Consider the following 23,324-nt stretch of genomic DNA (forward strand, 5'->3'; position numbering starts at 1 on the left):
TGCTTGGCAACACTTAAAAGCACTTGAGCCTGCTCCTCATTGTTTTTATAAACAGTTTGCGATGGGCTCCTCTCATTGTTAGTGCTAAAGGGTTTTTAACAGTTTTGGTGGCTAGCCCGAAGGAAAGTAATGGCACGTTTGGCTGTATCAACACAGGCCACCTCCCGGCCCTTATATGGCCACTTTGTGTGGGGTCAAAGAAGACTCACCCTCAGCATGTGGTTTCTCCTCCCTCCCCCCTGATCCTCCCTGTGCTTGACTTCTCCTCCTCATCTGTACCTTCCTATCTCATTGTTTAATAAAATGTCTCTTTTCTGGTGCAGATTCCTCAGAGGGCATGACCTCAACGCCTTCGGTGATGACTGAGCATGCTCCGTCATCTGCAGTAACCATCAGCTCCTCCACCAGCATCCCCAGCGCTACCTCCGCCCTGATTCCTCCCACATCTTCATCATCTTCCTCTTCCACAGCCATTCCCCAGCCCAACAGCAACAGCAAACCCTGGAGGAGCAAGTCCATGAGCTCCAAGCACATCTCTCCTTCTCCCTCCTCCACCAGCACCCCCTCGTCTGCCATGCAGTCTACCAAGCAGGAGAAGGATGCCTCCTGCAAGGCTGCCCTGGCGAGTGAAGCTCCTCCTAAGGCTGCCGCTCAGAAGTCAATGCTGGAGAAGCTTAAGCTCTTCAACAGCAAAGGAGGCTCCAAATCATCGGCCTCCTCTAATGGAGTAGGGGCCCAGCCTGACAACGTTGCCCTTTCCAGGCAGCTTGGAGCGGGACAGGTGGAGCGAGCCGAGACTGGATCCAACACTGACCCCCTGGAGGAAGACGATGGCAACGTCCGGCCAGGAATGAACGGGACCAGCAACGGGACAGCCTATGGAGCGGCTCCCTCAGCGGGCACTACCGTCTCCACAACCGCCAGCAGCCCCAAAATCGCCCTGAGGGGCATTGCCCAGCGCACTTTCAGCAGAGCTTTGACTGCCAAGAAGAGCTCTGTCAAAAGCACAGAGAAAGACAAGGACAAGGACAGGGGGAAAGAGAAAGGGAAGGAGGTGGGGAAACGCATCTCCGTCCCTGACAGGTCAGAGCTCAGGGGTGAGGAGCCTAAGGAGGAAGCAGCACCCATCGCTGTGGACACAGACAGCTCAAGTAAAAGGACCTCTAAAATCACCAGCTTCATTCCCAAGGGGGGTAAAGTGGCCAAAAAGGAGAGTTCCACCCCTGCACACAGCGGAATACCAAAGCCAGGAGGCAAAGCCCCAGGAGTTGGGGGGAAAGCCTCCTCAGTGAAGGAGACGGGGGAGAGGCCTCGAAGCATGCGGTTAGGAGGGGGTCTCGCTATGCACCGCGGCCCCCTGGACAGAGACAGAGACAGGGACAGCAGACACTCCAGCTCGACCTCCAGTCTGGCCTCCACAGAGGGAAAGACCAGCGCCGCCCCTGTGGCAGGAGGAGGCACTACACAAAGCACAGCCAGCAACACGGTCAGCGTGCAGCTACCTCAGACTCAACAGCACCACAGCCACCCCAACATGGCCACCGTCGCACCTTTCATGTACAGGTGAGATCACACAGACCGGGGTGTCCAAGCATTTGTTACATATTTAGTATTTCTCTTTCACATTAGTTAGTTGTTGAAGTGTGTTTGCATTTGTGGTAATTGAAGAATGAGGATAAAAAAAGAATCTGGTTAATTCGATATCTCTTTTTTAAAAACTAACCGTTGTGAGTCCGACAGTGTTGAAGGAAGGCAAAGCTGAATCTGTGAACTACTCGATTCAGAATCACTTGAGCTTCATTGATAATTGGTTTAACATAAATATCTGGAAGCTGGCTGCAACACAGCAGTTAAGATCAGGCTTCATAAAACACTGCTAAAACCATCTTGCTCTGACTAAAAGTCATACACAAAGCACATTTTCCAGAGTTGGTACGGTTGAGTTCTTCAGTGACTGCTATTCGAAGTTGACGGATGTTTACTGGAGTGTATTTGTTGAGTCGTGATAACAGTTCTGGGTAAGCTGCTCCTGATTATCTAAGCCTTTAAATAACTACAAATTGGTCTATAACCCTGTGTATATATAACTGCGGTAAGATTGCACAGGCCACATTTTTTAAGTCATCACAGATTTGTCATTTTATTCTCTGACAGCATCTGAAGTGCAAAATGTGAATCTAGCCATCTGTTAACTGTTAACGAGGAATGTCACATCTGTGCGTGTTCATATGTGTGTGCAGACTCTTTTGTCTTCATGTGTGTGCACATCTATCCGGGCAAATATGTGTGGATGTTGTGTCCCTCTGACCTCTGTCCTTGTCCCAGTGTGATAAGGGCGGAGGGCCCTCTCGTTCTCAATGAGGCCTTTCTAACAGCCACTCATTAGCCTCCTGACACTTCCTGTGCTGCTGCCCTTTCTCCCCCTGTACATCCTGACCTGTAGCTAACCAACCCTCCTCTCCAAAACCCCCTCCATCCTCAGCACTCATAAGCTTTCTTTTTTTTGGTGTATACCTGTCAGGTAATATTACCAGCAGGATTATACCACCTCCACCTGTCAGAAAGAGTATGTTTGACAGACAATTAAAGAAATAAATCATCTAAAATCAATGTTCAAATGGACTTTTACCTCACCTGCCGAGGACTTTTAAACTAAAAAGAAAAAAAACTAGCCAGAAATAACAGACACAACATAGTCAGAAAAATTGGCAGTGCATTAAAATAGGTTTTAACTAATATTACATCCGTTAACAAGAAGTTAAAGAGAAGTTTAGATGTTGTTATTTTTTGTGGAGCAGTGAAAGAGTCAGTGGTTTTGATAGGCTCACACTGAGCGAGAGTGTGCTGCAGTCAGCAAGGACAAAGTCTGGGATCAGACAAAGACCAAAGGCTGTATGTGACCGAGGCATTCAAACGTCACCGTCTCTAAAGCACCAGCTAGTCCAGCGGGTGAACTATATTGATTTATCCTTCAAAGACAACCTTTACTGGTATTTGGGGCTTAGCTGGCGTTCATTTTGGACCTCGGTCACAAGACTTGAAACACAGCAGATTTACTTCTTAATCAGGTTTATCCCTCTTTCGTGACAATTTGCTTAATATTAGTTTCCCACTAAATGCACAGTAATTCAGAATCGATGATACACCCTCCTTTGATCCCTCAAACAATTTGTTTTCCCAGATCTCAAACAGACGGCGAGGGAATAGCAAACACTGAGACCGGCTCGGGAGGAACAGGCGGAGACGTTCCCTTCACCAAGTCCAGCCAACTCTCCATCGAGGACCTTTCAGGTGAGCTCTCAGTACAGAGTCTGTCTCTGCTCATTATAGATTAATGTGTTGTTGTGCTGGTAGATATTCCTGAGCTTGTTTCTTTCTTGTCCCACCCAGGTGAAGACCCAGAGACGAGGCGGTTGCGTACCGTCAAAAACATAGCAGACCTTCGGCAAAACCTGGAGGAGACCATGTCCAGCTTGAGAGGAACTCAGGTTTCACACAGGTAAAAATAAAAAATATATATCAGTCTCCCACTTTTTAGCTTTATTATATTATTATTGTTTCCAGCAAACTTTGTAAAATGTCAAAAAGTGTGATCTCATCTCAGGTAAATACATACAGGTACATACTGTGGTTAACAGAAGACATGCAGTGTGATTACACTAGATATTTTAACAAGAATAATCATCAGCACACGTTGTTTTGTTCTCTGTGTGTCTCATGTTTCCTTTTTAACTGGTAAAGCAAAGCTATGTTAGCCGACACACTAAGACAGAGTACAAGGAAAATGAATGGTAGGTCAAATATGAAGCAACAAAATAGCAACTGAAAGTAATTTTTTCTAAAGCACTTTATGTTCAGCTTCTCAGTTCAGCACTGCTGCTGTAAAGACGTTTACAAGTGTGTTGCAGTGGAAAACAGAACTCTACTGTTTGGGGATCATCAAAGTGTAGCGCCTTACAATGGCTGCCACGGCTGAGTGGTAAACAGGTCAAATCAGGCTAACTGTTGGGGATTTGAGTCAGTGACTGAACTGCCTCATGGTCAGCAGACTGTGTCTGTCTAGGCTTACAGGTATTACCTTTTTTTTTTTCCTTGTTGCTGTCTCATCCTCCTTTTGAGGGATTTTTTTTTTTTGTGCTTTGATCGCAGGGCATGTCTTTCATGTCGTCTTTGATTCGGGTTTAACTCTAATCATGTTCCCTCCCACAGAATTTTGACCTCTGCTGTGGCCCTGCCTCTCAGTGCTGACCCAGCTGTCTAGATTCAGTTTAGGCTTTCTTTTCTTATATGCTGCTTTCTCTTTCTTATTTTCTACCTGACTGTCTACCGTGGAGATGATACAGTCTGCCGCCACTAGTTTGTTTGCCTCTACTATACTCTGTCTGCACTATATATATATATATATATATATATATATACCAAAAATACTGTCTGTGTGTATATGTATATATATAAACAATCTTTGACCAGATGTCTGTGAAATTTGGTGGACAGATCAGCCTTGAGCCAACAAAGAAGTGATCTAGTTTTGGAGACAATCCAAAAATGTGTGGTCTCCACTATTAGACAGTTACATACAATCTTTATCTGTGCTGTAACTATGAAACTTCAAGAAGAGAGTCCACTCCCAAGCTAATAAGCCACCCATTGCACCCACGGCTCAGCTTATTCTCTTAGCAGTGCCATGGCTATTTCTACTGCTGCAAATGACGTTTCTTGGATGTTTAATTGTTCAGAACTTACTTGTCAATTAGTTTGACTCTCTGTCTCCTTCTCTTTCTGCTCAGCACCTTGGAAACCACCTTCGATGGCTGCATCACCACAGACATCAGTGGCGGCGGCGGAGGCGGCGGTGGCAGCAGTGGCAGCAACAACAGCGCAGGCGGCCGGAGCATCCTCAGCCTCACTTCTTCCCGCCCCTCCCTGTCGTCATGGCGACTGGGCCAGTCCAGTCCTCGTCTGCAGGCGGGCGATGCCCCCTCTATGGGAAACAGTTACGGCGGACGGGTGGTCGGCGGCCAGGGAGGACGCTACCTGTACCCTGGGAACCTCCGACGGCAGCTGGCTGGCAGGGGAGGAGCCCTCTGCAGCGTGGAGCTGGGAGACAGACCCGGAGAGGACAGCGACCTGGACAGCATCTCCATGGAGGTCACTGGATACATGAGCGATGGAGACGTGCTGAGCAAGAACGCTACGCGCACTGATGACGTCCCAAGCGGGTAAGTGGATTACACTGACAGGGAAATTGCTAATGCTCAACAATCAGTCGATTAACTGATTCGGTGAGTCGATCGGAAAACTCAGTTCTGTTCTACAGCAGTTTTGTTCATTTATAAAGCAAAAATACAAAACATTTGCTGGTTCCAGCTTCTCCAATGTAAGAATTAATGGCTTTTCCATCATGGTAAATATTACGTGTTTCACTTTTGCGTTGTTGGTTGGACAGAACATGCAGTTTGAAGATGTCCCTGTGGGCTCTGGGAACCTGAGACAGGCATTTTCCACTGTTACACTCAATTAAAAAAAAAAAAAAAGGAAATAAATAAATAAGTAGACTAATCAAGTGAAAATAGTCAGCTAATCTGCTGATTGTGGCTCGTTGCTGGCGGTCAGCGAGCTAGGCTATCAAGGAGTGTGCTTCTTCCTCTCTCCCTGCAAAACGGATGATAGATGTCCCCTTGTGAACGGTGGTGTCTGTGCAGCCAAGTCAACTTTTCTTTGTAAAACATCCTATCAATATTAATTAAGCAGTCAAGCTCTACCTGATTCTGTATTCAGTCAAATTTTAGATTTGTAATTATGCCCAGTAAAAATACATTATCTGTACATAATCTACACTACTCACAAAAAGTTAGGGATATTCGGCTTTCAGGTGAAATTTCAGGATGAACCACCACCAATACATTTCCTGCTTCAGTTAGAATTGGTATTTAAACAGTCCTCCTCATCGTGCTGTTCACATTCTGACATCATGAGACCAAGACGACACCTAACTATTGATCAGCAGCACCTCAAAACTGGAGGCTTCAAACAGGTCCTCAGACAGAAGTGTCCACTGAGCTTAGAGGGTCACAGAGTGTCATCAGCATGTTGCAACAGATATACAGAGACTGGAAGAGTCACAGAAAGGAGAGGAGTGGACGTCCTTTGGCCACATCCCAATTTTACGTTTACCCTCGTTTACCCTCCACTGTTGGTAGATTTTCTTTCAATAAATTGTTTAAGATGAATAAAACTACCATTGCATGCTTCTACTTAAATGTCCTACTTTCATGATATAATATCACTGTAGCATTAACTTTTTACATTTTCCATAAATTTCACCTGAAAGTCGAATATCCCTAACTTTTTGTGAACCCTGTATTTATTTTGGTGTCCCTTGGTAGACGAGCCGAAAACTTTATTTCAGACGCAGCCAAAACATTTCTACTGCATGAAGATTTTAAATCTAAGCTTCTAAAATGTTACATATAATTTATTGCTGTCTTAAATATTGATGTACAGAATTTTTCTACCCAATAATCTCTTTAGTGCAGCGATATACTGTGAACAACTGCTGCTGTTAAAACATATTTATATTGGTAATAAAGTTATGAAATGAGTTACTCTGTGCTACTGTCATGAGACCGTGGTGTGTTTATCATCTGGCTGGTTGAAATGACGGTGTTATGGTTGATCGAAACACAGGCAGTGATCATTCAAAGCAAACTGACAGCATAAATCAGTTCTTGGCCAACAGAAAAGGATGAAAAAGAGCCCAGGACTGTATAACTTCCATATGATTCATGTGACCCTGCAGGCTGTGGCTTTTCTCGAGTGTTAGCTTGCCAGAAGAGGGCAGCAGTGCCACTGTTCCTGCCTGTGATCCAAGTGCCAGATGATAGCCCACAGCTTAGCCTCAGTCGCATAAGCAACATTTATTCTGTAACACTAACCTCCCACAAGTATCCCATCTCTCTGTCTGCAGACGCAGTCATGTTGATATGCTTATAGCCTGTTTATTTGCTCTGACAAAGCCAATGTCCATGTTGTAACAGGCTCCCTGCATACCTTGGCTCTCATACTGTGCAATTTAAATCTCTGCTGTCATTATTATCAGATGAAGTTGTAAAAGGCGCCAACTCTTCTTCAGGTGGCATTACAGAAACAGAGACAGAGAGGCCAGGGCCTGTTAATAAAGTTCAGTCCAGTTCAGTTCTGTTAATAAGTGGAGAGGGAATTACTTCCTCTGGCCCCCGTGGATTTGCACTGAATCACCAGCCCTCAGGCTGCTTTAGCATTTGAGGGAACTAAGTGCTCTTGAAGTACTTGATATGTCTGAATCTGTGGCTGAGCAGACAAAGGCCAAGCCACAGCAACACCTGGACAGGTGAGTGATGTGAACAGTCGAGCAGAGCCGTTCGCTCACTCTGAACACTTGATATCCGTGTTGGCTCGTAGCTGCGAGGAAGGCAAGCTGGAATTTTCTGATGATCTAATGTTGTTCTGATCTTCTGATATTGTGACATAAGATCATTTTCAGGATCACTCTTTAATTTTAGTGATTGGTTATTTGATCTTAGCTGTGTAAAATGAAATGAAAACTAAATAGTTAAAAATGGCCATCACAATGTATTACCCATTTAAAGAAGACACGACCTCCCCCCACTCCTCTCCACATCCTCAGGCCATCCACTAACTGGTTCTTCCACACAAGGGTGGGCTGTTTACCCAGAGAGGAGGAGCTGGCATTTAGATTACAGCAGCAGACTATCTAACTTCACCTCTTTACCTCCTCTTAAATGTCAATTAAAGGGTCGGTTCTCAAAAGTCTGAACGTATCTCTTCATCTCTTGTCATGTGTAGCAATGCAGAGTTTTATTTACCCAGGTTTGGAGATAGCTGTGTCTGAAATGCCTGAAATCAATACAATGGAGGAGAATAGAATTTAATTTGTGGTGCCCACAGAATTAAAAAAAAAATCCACCAGCAACATATTTTTCCAGAAGCAACATCTCTGTTACTCCTGTGAGCAATTTCCATCTAAACTACTTTCTAGTAATAGTTCCCATTAATCTTTCAGATGTCCCAGTAGGGATTGTTTTCAATGCTGTTGGCACCACAAATTCTCTTTGTGATTTGGACCGTCGATCGGAAAAAACAAGCAATGTCAAGACTTCACCTTCAGCTCTGGGTGCAAATTTTCCACTATTTTCTGACATTTTATAGACAAAATGATTAATTGGCTGAACAAAAAAACAACTGAACAATGAATCAATATTACCAAGTTGCAGCTTTCGACATCTATAAGCGTTTCTAACTGTGGACTGAAATAACCAGATCAGCATAATCTGTCTTCACTTAATTCATTTGATCTCCTACAACACAGACAACATGACTGATGACATCACATTTAGTATCTACATTGGTTTTCTCCAACCCCCTCCTCTATTTTTCCTTTCGGCTTCTCTGGTCCTTGGAGACAAGGATACCCCCCCTCCCTCTACTACCACCACCCCACGCCACCTCCTCGGCTTGGGGGTATGTTGCCTGATCAACCCCTCTACCCTCCCCCCTTGCCTCCCCTCCCTTCTCCACCTTTCGCAGGCAGACAGACCCAACCTCCAGCCAGGAGGGAAAAGCATGTGAGGCTGAGGATAGAAGCTGCATACCATCACTGAGCTCCCACAGAGCAGCACACACACACACACATCTGAGCTGCACACGGACACATAGTCTTTACATGGAGAGTTCACCGATAGTGTTCACCCACTTCTGATATCACCATGATCAAACACTCTCTCACCTGGTAATCTTATTCACATAGCAGCAGATCTCACACACAGGTTCAGACCTGATAGCAGACAGTAGCCAGGCGGTTGAAAACGGACACCTTTGCTTTGGAGATTTTTATCAACGGGGATCAGCCCTCATCTGGATTTGTTTATTGTGCTTTGGACTAACTGTGTTACCATGTTTGAAGCAGAAAGGTACGTCAAAGTGTTTAAAGCCCTCAACAGAAACCAGGAGCTCTAAAGGCGATTGTTTGTTTTTTTGCAGAGCGTGACATTTTGTGAATTTCCTCCTCGTCAGTGCCACAGTGCCGGCATTCATTCTGACCAAGTTCAGTATTTTCTGCAGTTTCGTTTACTCTACAACTTCTGCTTCTGTTAGCTGCACGGTTGTGTAAACTCTACCTGGCTGCTTAGTTTCAGCCCATAAACTGTCTTGTTTGGACACGTTTCTCCCGCTGCAGAAGGTTACAGGTTAACACGCATCTGAAACAGGAGGACACGGCGGTTTGGTTACTCATTAGTGTGAAGGAGTAATGTGTGTGAGAGAGAGAGAGAGAGAGAGAGAGAGAGAGAGACTGCCAGGCCATCTTCAAGGTGACTTTGCTTTGGGTGGATGATGGATGCCTCCCATGAAGGATGGCTAACCCCCCTCAGACTAGATCCAGCATTCTTCAAGTGTCTTAATTGTCTGTTGTCTCATTATTATGAAAATCAGTGAAGAAAGATTTGTTAATAATCATTCTATTTGATTGTTCGTGGATTATTTGATTTAACTTTAGCATAAGGCAGGTTAATTTATATTGCCCATCGTACCACCGAATACCTAAAAACAATGTCAAATGCTTGAAATATCACCTTAAAGCTTTTATACAGCATTCGTGTTCTGGTGAGAAAGTGCAACATCTGGCACTTTTAGGTTTGCTGCTAAAACAGTGTAGCTGTTGGGTACATCAAATCAGTCCCAGTTTGTTTTCTGTTTTCTATCACCACAATGAATTACAACCCATCACTGCAGTTCCTCTCAGCGCTACAGAGCTTTTTAACCAATTATTTCAGTTTTCCAGCCTGCACACTCAGCAATCATCAGCCTCGTTCCAGCTGTAGCAGGCAGTCGTGTTGAGTAAAAAAAAAAATCTGATGAACCCACAGACCAGATTAACAAGTAGCAGGTGAAGAAATTAAACATCTAGTCAATAAAGAGCCTGATATGTTTTTATCAGGAAGTTGGTAGAGACCAAACCAGAGCTAAAAGGTCAGTTAATATTTGGCATAGATTTATCAGGCAGATGCTAATGCTGCTCTGTGTAAAATCACAAGAGCAACTTTATAAGGGAATAACGTGTCATTGTTGTGGTCTCAGCTTGTTTTAATGCACCAAGTGGCCCGAAAGTCCCCGCAATTATTGCACCTTTGAAAATAGTTAATCCATAACCATAGCTTCAGCTGTAAACATCAGAGAAGCTGCAGTTTGTTCAGCATCTGGGCAGGTTTGCTCTTCACTGAGAGGCTTCTCCCCCCTCAGCTCAGATGCTGATTCTGTTTGACTGCAGGTTACACAAAGGAGCTCTGTCTAAAGGAAATACTGTATATACATGTAGCCATAAATGTTTGTGTGTGTGTGTGTGTGTGTGTGCGCCGGGTTCCCTCTTGCTGAGATCCACTTAGAGATAACACTAAAAGTGTTTTAGTGGTGGAACTCTTGCTGAGCTTATTTTTCTACTCACTTAACTGCAGAAACAGAATCATCACAGTCCCACACAGAAAGCATTCACTAAATGAACGGTGGAGCCTCGGCTTTAAATCAGCAAACATTTCATTGAATTACACCTGGGTTAAATGAGTCAATATTTAGTTCCATTAGGAATCTCCTCCGCTGGTAAATATTTGGGGAATTAGTTCGTGTTGTTTTAGTTTGAATGGGAATGTTTGTGTAAGTGTTCGTGGCCTCGGCATCAGCTTCAGACGCTAACTGCTGCTAACGGTCAGCCTCTGACTCCAACAACCAATACATCAACTCCTGTCAAATGTAATTTTCTGTTATGAAATGAAGTGAATGACCTACTTAGCCTACATTTTACAGTGTATTTTTAGCTTCTCTGTTTAGCTACGCAGTCAGACATAATATCCCAGCCTGGAGGGAGACGATGGACTCAGTCGATGATGAATGGAGATGTCCTTCTTGTGGGAATAAAGAACCGACTCATCCTCTATCCACTGAGCTGCCCCTTCTTTTACAGGCTACTGTTGTTTACCACTGGCCACATGAGAGAAATGTGTCTTCGGCTAGATAGTTTGGGCTCCTCAGAGTATGTGTGGGAGCTCATTGCCAACCGTTTGGCCCTGATTGATGAGAGCTTTGCCTCTGCCGGAAAAACTAGATGAATGTGGGCTCCTCCGGCTCTATATACAACAAAAGCAGCTCTGAGAAGAAGAACAGAGCATTTTAACTCTGGCCAAAGTCTTAGACAAAGTGTGCTACTGCACAGCTTCAACTCATCCTCTCTGAACCCTTTAAGTGTGAGTCTCAGACCTGCTTCATGGTGACTACATGTGACGTGCTTTATTGTGTTTTGCAGCTATATGACTGACGGAGGTTTGGGTCTGTACACGCGGCGTCTGAACCGCCTGCCCGACAGCATGGCCGCCGTCCGAGAGACTCTCCATCGGAACATGTCGTCAGGACAAGGAGATGCTGACAGGTAGGTCTGAAACATCTTAAAGGGAAATTCCACCCGCGTATGAAATGATGCATTAGTGATGTTCAATTAATTTCAGGAGGAAACAGCATGTTTTGTAACGCAGAAGAGTAACAGGCACGAATGTTTTGGTCTTCCTCAACTTTTCGACTGAAAAGTGAGAACCAGTTTACTATCAGTCGATCTTTCAGTGTATCGGACCACTTTTACTAATTACCTACATTTCCCATAATGCTTTTGTAGGGCTTGTATTGAACATGCTGAAATTGATGTGTCTTATTCAATTCATGGCTCTTTGGGCATATACAGTAATATAGTTAACCACTGAGTTAGTTTGTTTCCTGCATCAGTGCGAAGTAGCTTTATCACTCTGTAGGTTCAGTGCAGGTAAGTTGTCTTGTTTCCTAGAAGTTGAAAAGCTGTTGAGTTCTCTTTTGGTATTTCACAGAATGATATTGCACAGGTTTTGCTCAGACTTGCACCACTGCGCGGTGTTTGATGTAACCGAGCTTTGTGCAGTACACCACACTGCTGACGTACCAAGTGACCCCAAATGTTGGAGAGCAGCACCGAGACACATGTAATTCTGCTGGTGTTATCGGGATGTATCGGCCACAGCATGTGGTAAAGTGAGAAGAGTGACTGAGTCTTTGTGTAGCTGCGGGGCTTTCCAGAGCGTCGCATGTCAGCCTGAGCGATTCTGTGTGATGCTGCGGTCTTTGTCCTGTCACAGAGATGGAGAGGGACTCGGTTCCTGGCTAACTGACAGACAGAAATGGATGACGTCCAAGCAGAGCGCCTATCATGCTGCAAGAGAAGCATGGGGGGGAGAGAGAGAGGGAGAGAGAGAGAGAGAGAGAATAAAGGGGGAGGGAATAATCTTGATATGAAGATGAACTGCAGAATTGATGATGATGAGGTGGTTGGAAGAATGAATGAGGGATGAACTGGGTGAGACAAAGGCCTGGCTCACAAGAGGAATGACTGGTCTCTTTAATTCCTAAACTGAACTAAACTGGTATATCAGTATTTTAATACATACACCAGTTCAGTTTCTTCAGTTTTTAAACAAATGCTTTGTGGTTAAGGCTTAAACTGATGTGTTACAGGGACAGATGTGTTGGTTGGTGTGTCTTGCACTAATCTTAAGTGCTTCAAGCTGCCTTTTCCGTAAATCCTCAGGTGTGGCTAATTTCCTGTCTTCCAGACTTTTGACCTTTGCCCTCTCGCTGCCTCTTAGCCTGAACGCATGCACACACACACACACACACTAAACCTTCACATTAAACTCCCCCTGCCCTTAGGTGGGACTTAACACAAACTGTCCCCCTCCTCACCTTTCATCTCTCCCCCCTCGCCTCCTTTCTTTCTCTCCTACCACACAGGGCTCCCGTCTCTCCGCTCACCTTTCATTTTCCTCTTGCTTGTTTCTATTAGAGACTGCAGCGAGTAGAAGAAACCGGAGAGCAATTAAAATGATAAAAGTTTGGGGATTTCTCACTTTTTTCATTTGATTTTGTGCTTTCATGTTTCTCTGTGAGGTTTATTTGACCAAGTAGGCAGATGTTATGTTTGAAATGAAACTTCACATTTCTTTTTTCATGATCTTCTCACAGCATCAGTATCACTTTCATAAAATTAGAGAGAAGGGGAAGGAGAGAGCGGATGATGTGGACCCCCCCCTCCTCCCAACCACAACTCCTCCCCCCTTAAGGAATGTCTGATAAATGTGCTTACTGCTTTTAGTTTTGGATTAATTAGGAGAGGTGGTGAAGCAGCAGATAAAACTCATTAGCATATCAAACGGAAATCAGCAGCGGAGCTGGAGGGTAAAGGAGGGTGACTGGTTTTCTGTTGTAAAAGATGAGACTAATTTAATACACAAGAGGGGGGTAAATGGTGCAGTTTGGGCAGGTGGAGGAGGGTGAGCACCTTTCTCTGCATGTGTTTCCAACATTTTGTGGTTTGTTAGTGTCACAGTTGAAGTTCGGAGCTCAGAGGTGTGTGCGGTCTGTGTTTGCTGACTGGGTGTGTGACCCTTCTATAAACCTGCTGTAGTTTAAGTGCCGTTTTTTTTTTTTTTACGTCGTCTGGTTTGCGATGCGGCTGAGCCTGTCAGAGCTGGTGGAGAAATGTGTTGGGTGTCACCTTGGGACTGGGGCAAAAACCTTGTGACCCCTGGAAAAGGAGGTCACAAGCTTCAAAGGGTGGAGGTTCACCGTTACAAACCTTTTAAAAGAGTCGAGCCTTTACGCTAAAATCCTTCAGATCAGAAAAACCTGCACTAATGAGGAGCGTGAAGGAAACACAGCGCCGAACGGCTCATTCAGATAATATGATACCAATTAAAGGGAGATATCCTCTCATCAGCTGAGCTGGTGACTGATGTGACAGCTGACACTGACCAGAGCTGCTGATCTGCAGCCCTGGTTGGAAGTGCAAAAACTAGTTTAACCAACTGTCGAATGTATGTAAAGCAGTTTGTGGAGCACACTTAGTCATGGGACACCAGAACCTTGCAAGGCTGAGTAAATAGGCAGACACAATAGAGCCTGGAAACTGTGTGTGAGTGTGTGTGAGCATGCTTATCCCTGTCATTTATCTCCGCAGCAGGAGAAAGAGGAAGCAATCCATAACCGTCTGTCTTCTGATTTGAATTCTCTTTGTTAAAGCAGACAAAGGAGAGGTCTTTGTGGTGTGAAACCGCTGTAGCGGTGAATGTTAGAGGAACAACCCCCTCCCTTCTTGCTGAGGCGTTGAAGATATAATTTCTTCTCTCCAAACGAGAATGTGACACAATGAAGAGAGGACAGTGCCACATAAACCACTGGGTTTGAGGCAGATGACAGATGCTTTCACATGAAAAAGTGTATAAATCTGTACAATGAGGTTACAGAGTGATAAACGACCCTGCTAATGTTTTACACATTTGTCTCTCCAGTCTCCTGCCGGTGTCTGTACACGGTCAGTACTGACAGGTCCAGGACTCATTCTTCTCTTTCAGAAGATGCTAATGCTTTTCATTTATATGCTGCATGAAAAAAAGAGCAAGATAATCCATTACAGAAAACAGCAAGTCTTTACTTGGTTTGGTCAATGTGTGGCACTGAAAAACTAGTCAACCAATAATGTAAACACTTCATACAAATACTTTAAAAAAGTACAATTACTGTTCCAAAGGTGGGTCGTATAAGGTACAGGCATCATTATCAAGAGGTCTGACAATAATCACCTCATCATGAGACACCTAATGGAGCAACAATGAGTCCAAATGACCTTTACCAAAGTTGCAGGTACAACGAATTAAAGACACAAGAGCAGAATTATGTTCTAATGAGGTGTTTTTTGTTTGCACTTGCTGCTTCCTACAGTATAAACACCATCCATCAGCAGGTGCCTGTTAAAACACTAAGACAGCCGTCACTCACTTGAATACCATTAATTATCCTACTAGTCACCTTTTAATTGTCGATTTAAAGCCTTTTGTGAAGTACTTTGAATTGCCTTAGTGTTTCAAAGGTACTGTACAAATAAACTGGAATGAACATGCCAGGACTTGTCTTTTTAAAACCTTCAGACCAATGTTAGCACTGTGCGTTATTTCAATGATGCTCTGGAAAGAAAAACCACGATGGAAGTAGTTTACCACAGCACAATGCAAGATCATCCAGCAATCCACTGCACCGGCCAATTAAATAAACACTGTCTGGGTAGATTCCTCAATAATGTGGAGTCCATAATTCTACCGTGACAACTTTAAGTTGTCAAATGTCCTCATATTGTAAACTATTGTGCAATCTTTTGCCATCTGATAAACTCGATCACTGAAACCGAAACTTCCTGGTTTATATTTGATCTTTTCACAGATACCTGAAAGAAAACACTCATCACACGCAAGTGTTTTCTGTTTTAACAACCTGTAAAACAGCAGCACAGCCAAACTGAAGCCTAACCTGAGTAGTTTGTGATTTCTCCACTTCTCCACTGCATTTTATGTAAGTGGTGTGCAGGCTAACTATAGAAGATCTGAGTTAAATGTTTACATTATTATCATACATGTTTGACTTATTTAGTCTGCCCCCATTATGAGGAATCACTACAGAACAGTATAATGGATGTTGATGAAACTTCAAATGATCTCTGATGATGGTTCTTTGTCAGGTTTGTGTGTGTGTGTGTGTGTGTGTGTGTGTGTGTGTGTGTGTGTGTGTGTGTGTGTGTGTGTGTGTGTGTGTGTGTGTGTGTGTGTGTGTGTGTGTGTGTGTGTGTGTGTGTGTGTGTGTGTGTGTGTGTTAGAAGCATCTTTGTTGACTTCCTGTTTCTCTCAGGAGGGTTTTAATCCCACCTGCAACCGAACCTGATAGAGTTGTTTGGAACATGTTATGAACACACACACACACACACACACACACACACACACACACACACACACACACACACACCTCATGTACATTTACTGTTACACAAACATGCCCCGAGCCCCAATATGTTATCTCTCCTGTCTGCACCTGAGACGATTACGGTTGGCCTCAGGTAGAGGAAGAGAGAGGTTCACCCTCCTTGATCAGCTCCTCTCCTCAGCTACCAAAAACACCTGGCACTCCACCTGTCTCACCCTCTACCTGTCTGCGTCTCTGTCTGCCCTCTGTAACCCCACCTCCACCTGCTCTGTTAGTTCAGCAAAGTGAATGTTGTGGTTTGCCTGCAGGCTCTCGCTGTAATAATAATCACCCTCTGTTCCTGTCGTCTCATGAGCCAGCCATCTCGTTCCCCATAGAACCAGGACTCTATTTATATGATAATCCCAGACACACAGGAACACAGCTTCATCTGCACTTTTATCCCCCCCCCCCAAACAAGTTGTGCATGTACCCAGCCCTGACAACACCAACAGTGCTGATCACAGCGAGAGAAGAACATTTAACTTTGCAAGCATGCTTTATCTTCATTGATAAAACGTCTCTTTGAGATGTCCAAACCACTTCCTTTTGACTCTGTGTTACCTGTTTGTCAATACTTTCCTCAACTTTAGAGGGGAATACGTGTTCACTTGCACGTTCATGCCCCTTAGTTCCGCTCACTTTTACTTCGTCCTTTTGTCACAGGTATCTCAAACATTGCTATTCAGGAAGAAATGGATGTATTACAGCAAGTCAAACCCTGCAGACTGACTGCTGTATGATAGGCTCTTAGATTTATCCATATTGAGCAAAAAATGTCCAAAGTTTGCCATTGCAATCAACATAAGTTTATCACAATCCCATATTGAGATATTTAAATCCCCCAGCTCTAGACTGTGTCCATGTCTGGTGTGTATGTGTTGGGCTCCACTCAGGAACACCAGGGGTGGTTGGTTAATGACGGCAGAGGGGAGCCGGGTGAGTCGGTGTTGGGTTACCAGGATCAGTGGCACCAGAGCAAATGAGGAGCACATCTGAAACCATCTGTGGTTGTCAGTGGAGCTGACGGTGATTTTTGCCAATAATTCACTAAGCTTGTTCTTTGTAGGACTTTGTAGAACATGTTTCAATGATGTTGTTTAAAAAAACAAGCTTATGTTCAAGGTGGTGGTGAAAATAACAGACACGTGGACTTATTCAGGTTGTTTTGTGCATAACTGAAGTGGATCATAACATATCGTGTTCAAAATGAGACCACGCCTTTCTACTTTTCTAGTTTTTAGTCTGGCTGATTGGAGTCACATTGGAGATAAAGGTGTGACGTCTTTAGGTCGTAGCAGACTGATGTAATCAACCTCGAGATTTGGTCGTATTTTTGTGAATGTATTTATCAACCTCGCACTCACTGAGAGGAGAATGTGTTAAACGTTTGGTCTCAGATATGCAGCAACCACACCTATCCTTTGTCTGCTCTCCCCTTACAATAGAATATCTTTATTGTCCACCTTCACTCACTTATACACACAACACACACTTAATGCAACCAAATATCCACAGATATCCAGACTCTCATCCAGCCTTTGACTCTCCTCGTGTTCTAAACACTATAAATGCCTCCCAGCCATGTTTCTGCTAAAAGCCGCGTCCCGATGCGTCCCAATGCTGTGTGTGTGCTTGTAATGAAGCCAGTCCAGGGAGGCGTTCTGGGGCACGCTGGAGCAGTCTGACCCACAATCTGTAGCTGTTTGTTTCGAGATGTAAGGTCAAATATGTTCTCAAGTTAATGATCCTCCCACACATGCCCACATACCCCAGCTGCTGCAAAACGCTCCTCCACCCACACTGCAAAAATCTTAATAATGCTCATTTTAATCTTTCTTTTTTTAGAGAAAGTGGAAATAAATGTAACTTTAACCTGTGTTCAATCCATTTTTATTGAGCATCTCGCCTTGAGGGCAGGTCTCACCAGCATGTAAAACCGAGTCACTTGTGGGATTTACATGTGGGGGTCGAGTATATCAGCGCATTCGAACAAAAGTTCAACTTTAACACATTTGCAGCGTTGACTGATAGCAAGACGTCTTCACAGCTCTGGCCTTTGACAAAATGACAAGCCAGAAAGCCAGAGATGGATGAGGCTAGCATAGCTTCCAGCATCCATTCTTATTCAGCCCTCCTTTGTCAGAGCATGTACTGTTCTAAGGATTTAGTGTTAAAAGTCTGTCTTTTGATATATAGAGTTAGCAATTCTGTATTACATGTAGAATTGTTTTGGAATAACGATGAGTGGAGTAATCGTACACAGGCACAGTCAGATTTCTTCATATCAAAAAGCAACAGTTAATAGACAAAACTTACTTAAAGTAAGTTGTAGATAATTTTTTCTAGTGTAACCACTTATAGCAGAAATGTGCTTGCCACATGCATGTGGGTGGAGGAGAAGAAAGGAGACTCCATGGGGGGAAATGAAGAGGGTTGTTATGAGAAGAGAGAAACAGAGACGAGAGTCTAAGAGGAATGATGTCTCAGTTGCCATGGATACTGTATCAGCAGACCAGTCTCCCCCACCTCCCCCCCATGGCTTTTAACAACCACACCTGCCTCACCCTAGGGAACACACACACACACACACACACACACACTAAAGGTTAAGGTAAACAAGGCTTTTTCTCACTGTCATTTTATTTGTTTAAGCTTGTTTGTGTTTTTCTGATTCTCAGTTGAAAGCACTGAGATGTAGTAATGATCCACAGAGAGAAAAAAAGCTCGATATGCAACAAACACTCATTGCGGGCCAGATTCAAAGCCAGGACCTCTTGATTGCAAAGTATATGAGCGGCCAACTGAACTGGCCAGCTGTTTTTGAAGGGAAACACAGAGGTCAGAGGCTCGGTCTCATGTTTTTGGTCCAGTCTGGAATCTGAACCAGACCACCAGGAGGAAACGGTAGATGGAGAAAGTAAAGAAAAGGAGCAGAGCATGTTGGATTTTAATTCCTCCACAGCGAGAGGATTTACGGAGCACTAACCACAGGGTAACTTTTCATCCTCCATACCTTCCCTGACTGATATTTTCCGTGAGACTGGGTGCGGGTTGGGAATTCGGGTCTCAGCAGGTCTGTGCAGGTTGCAGCTTTAAAGTAACTGGATAAAGTTGATTATCCACGTTTCACCATGTGAGCTGCAGGAAAAGCTTGGGGACAGAAGTCTGCATGCAAGAGGTTTCATGTCATGGACTCTGAAACCTTAAATGGGATACAGACCGACATATTGGATAGATTTTGTCCCATGAGCCCCAAATAGTATCATTCACACGGAAAGGTTTCTGTTTAATTCCTGATTTTAGCCCTTTGTTCTCCCTTAAGTAGCTTAAGGTTGGAAAAATCCTCTTATTCCACACTATCTGACATTATCATATGAATATTCAGTATCAGTCCCTTCCAGCTCCTCATTGAAGCTATTTATACTGAATGAAATAGCTCAAACTAAGACCCAATTTTTCTACATTTCTGCAAAATTTAGACTGATATTGATGTCTTTAGGAGTTCCAACGGCAATTATGCAGTTTAACGTTTGCAGTTTTCTACATTTTTAAACTCTTGTTCAATCATGACCTTTTTATTTAATGGGCATTTCTGTGCGCAGTGCCTAAAAATGAAGTTCAGATGGCGAAGTAACTAACGGCCTCTGTGGAAAAAACAGAACAAAGAGCAAAGTGGAAAAAACAAAGTTAAGGAAAGGAAATTTCTGAAAACGTTTTATTTCCTTAAAAAGGATCATCAGTTCATCATCTGTCATCTGGAGACACTTTTAAAGAAGATTTCAAACCAGATGAGCATAAATTAGCATAACTGGTAATTTTTTTTAGTATTTGGCCCCCGGGGATCCCATGATCCCAGTTTCTAGACTGCAGGTGTAAAGGCAGAGTTACAGCCTTGTGTTTCATTCTAGCAATGAGGCGACAATAGGTTGGTTTGTATGCGGTGTGTGTTTAAGTAGTGTGTCCACACGCATGTGACAAATTCCACATGTTCATCCTAGTAGTCTTTTACATTTCATTTTTTGTTGCATGACCGGATGCAGCATGGTTGAAGCGTGTGTCTGCGTTCAGTGGTGCGTGTCACATGTGCAAGGAGTTTTGGTGTGTATTCACCGTGGATCCGGGTCAGTCGGTCGATTCTAAGGGAGTGTGTGTTGACACATCAAACAGAGGGAGAGAAAAGAGAAGAGTCAGAGGAAATCTCTGTGAACGAGAGGCAGCCAGAGGGATCTAAATGCTTTGATAAATTCTCTGAGTGCAGATAGCAAATGTTTTCCTAAGACAGGAGACAATGGGACCAGACACGAGAGAGAGAGAGAGAGAGAGAGAGGCATTCCTGAGTGTGTTGTCCGGTCCTGTCCTGTCATTTCTCGTCAGTGCAGGGACAGCTGTGTCATTTTCGCACCACACGGCTCCTGGGCTCCAGCCTGGAATGTGTTGGGCCCCGTCCCATCGGCCCCTTCACAATATTCCCATCGAGTCCGAACTATTTTTACTTTTGACAAAATGTTACAAAAAAAAACAAACAAACAAACACAAAAACATACATTTGTTGTATTTTGTTTAGGAAAGAAAAAACCTTGAGCTGATCAGGTGTAAGGTGTTTTTTGGCTATAATAATTAACAAGTGTTGATTAGCTGCATTTTCTGTTGTGGGAAATAAGCACTTTATGAATCAAAAATCAAAATATTTCACTCCAGTACATGTAATAAAGACACCTGTGATCATATCTTACCTCAAGCCCTAATAGCCAAGAGCTTACCTGTATTCATAAATCTTTTTTCTAAACCTTAAGGCAAAGAGCAGCTGCTAGTAGAAAGAAATGCCTGCGTGAGAAATCTCAATGTTTCTCTGTGATAAAAAGTCAAAACCAAGTTTGCAAATTTTGCACGTGACTTTTGTGTGTAGCATTTCTCTCTGTACGTATTGTTCACATGATCGCATTACATATTCAAAACTGTGAAAATGTTTGAGTGGTTATGCTGCCTGCTGGGAGTTACTGCCAAACATAGGATATGCTGCAATGAGACAGCAAAAGTTATGTAAGTTTATGAAAAACACAAGATAAATATAAAAATAAATATAAATTTGAAAGATATCTTATGACCCGTTATGATCATCACTTGAAGTGGACAACCAATGTCAGGTTTTTTACTAAAATGTGCTCCAAGCACCTCAGCATCAAAACCCGGCATCACCTGTCTTGTCTCCACATTGTTTGATTAGAAAGTTCTTGATTTATTTCAAAGCGTTGCCAGTTTTAGACCTGAAGAGTGGAGTTTAGTGTAGGAAGATCTGTTGTACAGCTGCTTGTGTTTACACATTTAGACCGAAGGAATTTGGCTTCTCTTATTAATTTAGATAAAAGTTTTATTCAAATATCTCAAAATAAGGCATCAAAAACATCATTGGATATTGGGACTGAAAATCTAGTTCTGTATCAACACTGTGCTATTTTCAGACCCTAATCTTCACGATCTGACTCCACTTGAAACTGCTGAATAATCATGTTGTGTTTTGGTATCAGAGAGTTTCTCATGTTGTTCCATTACACAAAACATATTTCCTGATGGGAATAAAGTGATTTGCATGTCGGATGCATATGTGATGAAGTCATGACATCACCTCCACTGATGCTGTGGCAAACTGGTCCATGTCTTCTGCACCTCCCACCCTGAGGGCAAGTCAGGTAGACAGTCTGTCAAAATCCTCCCCTCTTCCTTCCCGTCTGTCTGTCTGTGTGGACAGAGACAGACATTCGGGGTTATATGATCCAGCTGCAGTGTGAGGACCAGTAGTCGCCCCTCTAACACAGGAAATCCCCTTACTTCTGCTTCACAGCTCTGTTGTGGCCGCATGTCTGTGTGTATATTTCTGCGGCACAGATCCTGTGTGCATGTGCCAGTGGGTTTTCCAGGAGGGGGGTTACAGTACTGCGGGGCCAACCAACCCATCGACCGACCACAGTCCCAAGGGACACACACAAGAAAAGTTAAACAAACACAACGCGGCCTTTTTCTCAGGACACTTTTAGACACTCCTATTGGCTGACCCACAAGGCTGCCTCTTTTTTTTTTGTTTCCATCGGCCCCCTTGCCTCCCCCACTCTGCTCTTCTCTTTAAGGAAGCTTTGGAGGTTTGGCCTCTGAACTCTGACCCCTTTGGGAAAGCAGAAAGCCGTCTAAAGGGACCCGACGAAAGGCGAGGTCCCTCTCTGGAATGTCTTGATTTGGGTCACTTTTCCTTTTCCACTGCTCTCCGCTCTGACTGGTTTACAGGCTGTTTAGTGAGGGAGAGAATTAACTGTTATGTCATCCTGGTTAGTGAAAAGCTTGCTCACAAAGATTTAACTGCACACTCCAGCTGATTTAAAGGGTCAGTACACCCAAAATCCAATCATTTATTTAATCTGTGAAAGCCAATCACCTTCATTTTATCATGGTGGAGGCAGGAATCTGAATCCAGACCATCATGGTTAGATACTGTAAGAGATTAGTGAGAAAGTCTCTTTGTTTTTGTGTGATTTGGGTCAACTGACCTGTTAAGAAGCACTTCACCTCTTCCCCTCAGTGTGATGATCTATTAGTCGTCGGCCTTGTCAGCCTGCGTTTGGCACCGCTTCCTCTCGGGGGCAGCCCACAGTTAAGGTCTCCTTCTCCTGTGATTGGCTGTAAAGGGCTCGGTGGTTGTTAACTGGCGGGTTGCTTTGCCAGCAGGAGGCTGTGGGCTGGGCCACGCCGCTTGGCCTGATCTCTAATTAGCACTGGCTTGTCAGCTAGTCGGGGTGGATCTGTCTGGGAAATTGCAGCCCTGTACACACAGACACACATACACATAAACCATAGCTGGGAAACACACAAGAAAGCAGCAGTGGGGTGAAGATTGTCCCTCAGTTTTGGAGAGGTCGTCTGTGATCATGTGGCTTTGACTTGTGTTGCTGTTTGATTCTTGTTAGGCTGAAGTGGCTTTTTTAGGGCTCGGGGTGTGCTTGAGTGTGTCTGACAGTGCTCTATTAGTGGCGCGGCTTCAGCAGTGAAGTGGTTAACAGTCCCGGGGGAGGCTCATGTTACCAGCGGCGGGGCAGGTCCTCCCCTCTTCTCCCCCCCAAGTCTCTCTCTCTCTGTAAGTCCAGAGAGAGACGAGCAGTGCCCGAGGGATGAAGCATCAGTGCAACGAGCGACAAAGGAGCTCAATCTAGGAACACAGCCAGGGAGAGAGAGAGAGAGAGAGAGAGAGAGAGAGGGCGAGAGGCATTGAGAAAGATCTGAGAGAGAGAGAGAGAGAGAGAGAGAGAGAGAGAGGCAGACAGAGTGTGAGAGGGAGTGATATTTGGCTGTGTGAACTCTCTCAGCGGCATGAAGTCATGAAGCTCTCAGTCCAGCTTGGCATTTTCCCGCAGCGCTCTGGTTCCCAC

General features: G+C 44.1%; 1 protein-coding gene across 1 annotated transcript in view; it reads left to right on the top strand.

Annotated features, from left to right (window-relative positions):
• nav2a (neuron navigator 2a) overlaps positions 1-23,324 on the top strand; it is a 90,193-nt gene that overhangs the window by 37,071 nt on the left and 29,798 nt on the right. The window contains exons 7-11 of the mRNA XM_070837684.1: positions 324-1,563; positions 3,182-3,291; positions 3,391-3,499; positions 4,788-5,219; positions 11,351-11,473. Coding sequence (XP_070693785.1) covers positions 324-1,563; positions 3,182-3,291; positions 3,391-3,499; positions 4,788-5,219; positions 11,351-11,473 — 2,014 coding nt within the window. The remainder of the gene's footprint in view (positions 1-323; positions 1,564-3,181; positions 3,292-3,390; positions 3,500-4,787; positions 5,220-11,350; positions 11,474-23,324) is intronic.

Source organism: Pempheris klunzingeri, chromosome 1 (genome assembly GCF_042242105.1).
Source record: "Pempheris klunzingeri isolate RE-2024b chromosome 1, fPemKlu1.hap1, whole genome shotgun sequence".
Taxonomy (NCBI): Eukaryota; Metazoa; Chordata; class Actinopteri; order Acropomatiformes; family Pempheridae; genus Pempheris; species Pempheris klunzingeri.